This window comes from Vitis vinifera, chromosome 13 (assembly GCF_030704535.1).
Source record: "Vitis vinifera cultivar Pinot Noir 40024 chromosome 13, ASM3070453v1".
In the NCBI taxonomy this organism is placed as follows: Eukaryota; Viridiplantae; Streptophyta; class Magnoliopsida; order Vitales; family Vitaceae; genus Vitis; species Vitis vinifera.
Genome location: NC_081817.1, coordinates 24,963,291 through 24,969,163, shown reverse-complemented (window position 1 = coordinate 24,969,163; position 5,873 = coordinate 24,963,291). Strand labels below are relative to the sequence as shown.

Genomic DNA, 5,873 nt, shown 5'->3' with positions numbered 1-5,873 from the left:
TATAGGTCGGGCAACTTCAGAAGGGAATCCACAACACTGTACAAAAAGGCTGCGAAATTCTCGCAACAAAAGGCTGATTTCGCAACACTTTGTTGAATCCTTCCTTCAGCTTGGAGCAGTCATCTTCCAAAGGCTGTAACTTCCTCATTTCAGCTCCAAATCATACACGGTTTGAAGCGTTGGATTCTTGACTTCCTGAGCTTTGAAATGGTATATAGAATGTAGAAAATGGACCTTGGAAAGTGCTCCAAAAGTGCGAAAGAAGACTGTAGCTGCTGTCCTCTGTTTTCTTCACTCTGTTTTTCCTCTCTCCTTGCTTCTCTCCTTGCATACTTTGAACGACTAAGGCAAAGGGATATGGAGCTCAAAAGCTTGGTTTCTTCATGAATTTGAGCTTCCAAAAGCTTTGCCATAACTTGTCCAAGTAGCTCCTCCATCATTTGGCATGCTTGAATTGATTCATAAGCTGATAAAAACATGTAAACTTGCCACAAAATGGTTAAAACCAATTACTAATGACCTTAATGAATTAATTGGGTTAAATGAATATGATTACTACTCAAAGGTGCTTAAAACCATTATAATTAGGTCTACAAAATAGCACTTTTTGGTAGTAATCAATATTATCACACACTATCCTTAATCCAAATAGAATATTATTATATAACCAAGCTTCAATCAATTAAAAGGCATGCTTTGGAACTCAATCATACTAGAATTAATGATTTATTAAAGTTTCACTTCATAGGAACACCACACTTTTTATTATTACACATTGCTCTTGCAAACATAGGAAAATAAAGCATTAGTAGAGTTTGATTCAAAGAAAAAGAACAAGTCCATCAAGAGAGGCATTTTTAATCACTTCCTTTAGGCAGAGCTCTTTGGACCAACGTGACCAAGAAATCTTTATAATTTCCAAGAGCTACATCTTCAATCTTCTGGGCTAGAGGAGTTTTATATTGCCTATCATATTCCTCAGCAATGTCTTTCATATCAACATTGGCTCGGGTTACAATAACTCGAGTTAGGGCTTCTTTTTCATTCTTGTTTGCATTAGCTTTCGTTGCTGAATCTAAAATCTAAGATTAAAAAGAAAAAAAAAAGTTCAAGAAATGCTTTAACAAACAAAAATAAAAAGATCATTTTTGTAATGTGTATAGTGAATTTATCTCACCTTACTGAAATACTGTGGAGGATCACATAAGCAATAAATTGTGTCCTTCAAACTTGATTCCTCATCAAGATCCTAAATAAATTAAATACGGAGGAATTATATTAAAATGAATATTTATGAAAGCTAATTCGAGGAAAAATGACTTCTAATAAATATTAGAATGAAAAGAATTGTTCCAAGTAACATGAGAATGAGAATTGTTGTCCTACTTATTTATTTATTTTTTTAAAAAGAGAATTTATAAAACAAAAAATAATAAAAATAGAGGAAAAACTACACAAATAATGTTCCATGATTTGAAATAATATGTTTTTCCGTATAATTTGTATGTTCATGATTGTACATTTTAAACTATTAGCAAAGTATATATTTCAATCTAATTACTTCTTAGAATGTATTTGGTATCTGAAAATAGGAATAAAAATAAAGATAAATCATAATATCATGTAAAAGAGGAAAACCAAAATTTGAACAAGATAGAATTTTGCATCCACAAGATTGAAATTTTACTTTCATTCCTGTAATTTAATAAGTAATTTGGACTTAGAAATGAATAGGAAATGGAATGGTTTTTATTTTATTTTTTATTTTTTATTTATTTTTCATTCCCATTTTCTATTTTAGTGTTTCAAATATTACACAATTTTTCTTTAATTTTTTCCAAGTAAAAAAGTGATAATAGTAGAGGAAATGAGACAATAGGGACATATAAGAAAGAGAAAAAAGTGATAATAGTAGAGAAAATGGGACAATAGGGACATATAAGAAAGAGGAAAAAGGAACATAGGATAACAAAGAAGGTAACAAATACTAACTTTAAGTCTAATGCTAATTAACTTTCACTTTTTTTTTTCTTTATTTCTCTTTATTCATTTATTAATATATAAGTAAAGAATAAAAAGTGCCTTTGATATGCAGGAATTAAAATATGATAGGAATGTTGGATCACATGTATTATCTTAAAAAAAAAAAGGGAAATCAAAATTTTTTTGGTAATAATTTATTTTTTTACTTCTTATTTCTATTTTTGAAATTATCCAAATGTAATAACGAATGAAAAATGGAATAGATTTCTCATCCCCATTTCATATTCTAATATTTCAAATAGGCTCTAAGAATTAACAAATATAATATCATAATTATGTTATACCTCTATAATGTTCTTGTTAAAAGTCTCCTGGTAACATTTGATGACAGCCATGAGATGAATCTTGCTTCTTGTTGTTAGAATCCTTACGATCTCTTCATCTTTGATTAGCTGCTTCTTGTCACCAATACTAATGGATTTTTCGAGTTTTTGAGTGTCCAATTTAATTGCCCGATCATTAGTTTTTGATCCATCATATCTGTATGAACTTACAAGTGCTACCAAAAGCTGTTGATACAAGAAGCAATTTTTCATTTCATTATTTCGTGTTGATAATAATATTTGTTGCATGGTTTCTTTATGTGGCTATAAGGTTTTAGTTATCATTAGAGAGAATGTGTTTGATTAAAGCTCTCCAAAATCAAAGATGCAGGATGGAAAAAACTATGGAAAGGGTTGGACCAAACTAAAATGAAATCTCAACTATTGATTTGATATTTGATGATACTAACAAATAATTATACTAAGAGTGCGTTTGATAATGATTTTAGAAGATGTTTATAGCATTTCTAACACTTAAATGATACAAATTTTAAAGTATTAAAAAGTTTGGAAACACTTCCTAAAATCACTATCAAATGGGCTTTAAGAGTCTATTTGACAGTAATTTTAGGAAGTGTTTTTAACGTAAAAAGTGTTTTTGGAAAAAAAAAATTGATGTTTGAAAAAATTTATGAAATATTTTTAAAGATTTGAAAAATCACTTATAATGTCTTTTTTTTTTTTTTAAGAAACACTTGATAGATGATTCGTCTAAAAACACTTTAATTAAAAATACTTTGAGTAAAAACACTACTAAATGCACTTAAAAAATGTATTTGGCAATGTTTCTATTTGAAATACTTTTAAAGGGTTGGACCAAACTAAAATGAAATCTCAACTATTGATTTGATATTTGATGATACTAACAAATAATTATACTAAGAGTGCGTTTGATAATGATTTTAGAAGATGTTTATAGCATTTCTAACACTTAAATGATACAAATTTTAAAGTATTAAAAAGTTTGGAAACACTTCCTAAAATCACTATCAAATGGGCTTTAAGAGTCTATTTGACAGTAATTTTAGGAAGTGTTTTTAACGTAAAAAGTGTTTTTGGAAAAAAAAATTGATGTTTGAAAAAATTTATGAAATATTTTTAAAGATTTGAAAAATCACTTATAATGTCTTTTTTTTTTTTTTTTAAGAAACACTTGATAGATGATTCGTCTAAAAACACTTTAATTAAAAATACTTTGAGTAAAAACACTACTAAATGCACTTAAAAAATGTATTTGGCAATGTTTCTATTTGAAATACTTTTAATAGAAGTGTTTTGTTTACAAGTATTTTTAGGTGATTTTTTAATTTTTGAAAAGTATATTCTAAATTTTTCCAAACAGTTGATTTTTCTTCACAAATGGTTTATATATATATATATATATATATATATATATATATATATATATATATATATATATATAAAATTGCTTTTTAGAAGCACTATCCAACAGACTCTAAGTTACCTTTCAAATATGACCAAGTTACTTTCTAAATATGATGATCACATTAATTCTCGATTGGTTCCTTAATATGACTATATATATTACCAGTCATACTAACCTAACCAAGACTGCACCACATAAAACTCCTTTATTGAGAAAAGACACAATTATAGGACTTTCTAAGAGGCCAACTAATGGGGTTTTAAGGCTCAAAATAGGTGGCTTAAACCCAAAAAAAAGTTCCAAACTCCAATAGTACAAGAGTAGGCTCAAAAGATTATTTGCAATTGCATATCCTTAAGCCCAACCATCATTTATGGAAAAAATATATGTTAGAAAGGAATATGAATGCCATTTTTCTTAAGAAATAATTGGTCGAAATGCTTCAAGAAATTTATAAGACAGAAATGCTCTTCACTTTATAAAAAAATTGCATAATATCTCACTAATCCAGGTCATTTTTTTTTTCAAAAATAACAACTAAAAATATGATCATATACTTGTACTAACCTGGCGTTCGATGCCGTCAACTTGGGAAGCAACGTCTTCCTCGATGGATTCGCTGTAGAGGGACTGGTATGCTCTCCTAGCTCCCAAGAGCTCATCTGATGATCGAGTGCATGCAAGTTCAATGAGTAGGCCATATGCTTGTCTTCCTCTTTTCAAAGCCTTCCTTGCCATGCGAGCATCTCTTTCCCAAGGATGCATGGTCCATTGCACCACAGCATCCTGACCACAAAAATGTTAAAAAAAACTGATCATATTATTGCAAAAACCAATCTTAAGTAATCTTTAGTCTCCCTATCTTTTGTACTTCCATTGTAATATTTGTTTTTTTATAAGAATTAATTTTTTTATGATAAATAATATATAAATATCTTTAATTTTATATTAACATAAATATCTAATTTTGTATTTGATATATAGATACCTTAAAACGCTTAAATTCCCTTTTTAGAAATTTAAGAAGAATTTCTTCACATTTCTCAAACGGGAAGCGTTCATCCTTCAAAAAGATGCTAGAAGTTTCATTCCTAAAAGTTGACAAGTGTTCTGGTTGCCATTTTACTAAGATCTCCAGCATTGATTTCTCGTCAACTCCAAATATTCCTGGAAATGTAAATCAAGATTATTTCAACCTTCTAATAAATATCAATAATGAAAGAACAAACAAACAAACTGAAAAATGTTTGAATATGGGAATTATGTAACATTTGCTCTCCCGATATGATAATGTATCTAAATTCAAAATTGTTATATTAATTTGTAGACTGTATTCATTAGCCAGTGGGGAGAAAAAACTATAGTGTAAATTACAAAAAAAAAAAAAAAAAAGGTTTCATATGGGACATGAGATCATATGTAATCATCCTTACTGTCACAAATTTTCACTAGAATTATTAAGAAAATAATAGATGAATGAGTAGAAAGTATATTGTAAAAGAAGGCAGTTGTTTGTGATTTAGAAAAAAACAAAGTTAAGAGAGAAGGAGAAATTACCAGAGTGAGAAACAGAGAAAGACTTTGCAACAGCATCTGACAAAGACATAATTGTTTTCCCTTCTTTGTTTGTTTGTTTTTTCCTTCTTTTGATGGAGGCAACAAGAATGGTGTCCTTCTTTACCTCCATCATGGCATTAATTTTATAAGTAAGCTAAAGGGGTATATAGGGTAAGCAGGACCATGAGACTAAAAGATGGAATGACTTGTGGGAGGGGGGAAAGGTCTTAATTGTATGTAGTCATTATAGTGTACTTGCATTCATTTATGGGATTCTTAAGTTATTTTTGAAGTTTTATCCACTTTTAAGACTTGAATCTTTTTAATTTGAATTTGAGCCAGACTTGAGGGTGGTTTTAGCTTATAAAAAAATGTTAAAAATATTAGGGCTCCTTTGAAGTGAATTTGACAAGGAGGCTTTTGGTCTATAGCATTTTTTTTAATAGTACTTCTAGCTACTACACTTATTTTTATAGAGAATTATTTAGTGTCTATGTAAATTAAAAAACAATAATTTTTATAGTATGTTCAATAATATCGATTTTTAGAAGAAGCATTTATCG

The 5,873-nt window shown here is 28.7% G+C and overlaps 1 protein-coding gene across 1 annotated transcript; it reads right to left on the bottom strand.

Moving 5' to 3' along the window:
- Positions 1-710: 710 nt before the first annotated feature.
- On the bottom strand, positions 711-5,448 carry LOC100244887 (annexin D4). Its single transcript, XM_010647686.2, has 6 exons — positions 5,311-5,448; positions 4,742-4,920; positions 4,321-4,539; positions 2,328-2,552; positions 1,178-1,249; positions 711-1,082 (listed from the first exon to the last, which is right to left on the bottom strand). Exons 1-6 carry the CDS (start codon positions 5,441-5,443, stop codon positions 858-860), a joined length of 1,053 nt encoding a protein of 350 aa, XP_010645988.2. The 5' UTR covers positions 5,444-5,448; the 3' UTR covers positions 711-857.
- Between the last annotated feature and the right edge of the window lie 425 nt (positions 5,449-5,873).

Excerpts from the sequence above, each read along its gene's own strand:
- LOC100244887 (XM_010647686.2), bottom strand. The coding sequence starts at position 5,443 with ATGATGGAGGTAAAGAAGGACACCATTCTTGTTGCCTCCATCAAAAGA. Across the intron at positions 4,540-4,741 it reads GGGAATTTAAGCGTTTTAAG|GATGCTGTGGTGCAATGGAC; the intron begins GTATCTATATAT and ends TTTTGTGGTCAG. Across the intron at positions 1,250-2,327 it reads TTAACAAGAACATTATAGAG|GATCTTGATGAGGAATCAAG; the intron begins GTATAACATAAT and ends TAATTTATTTAG.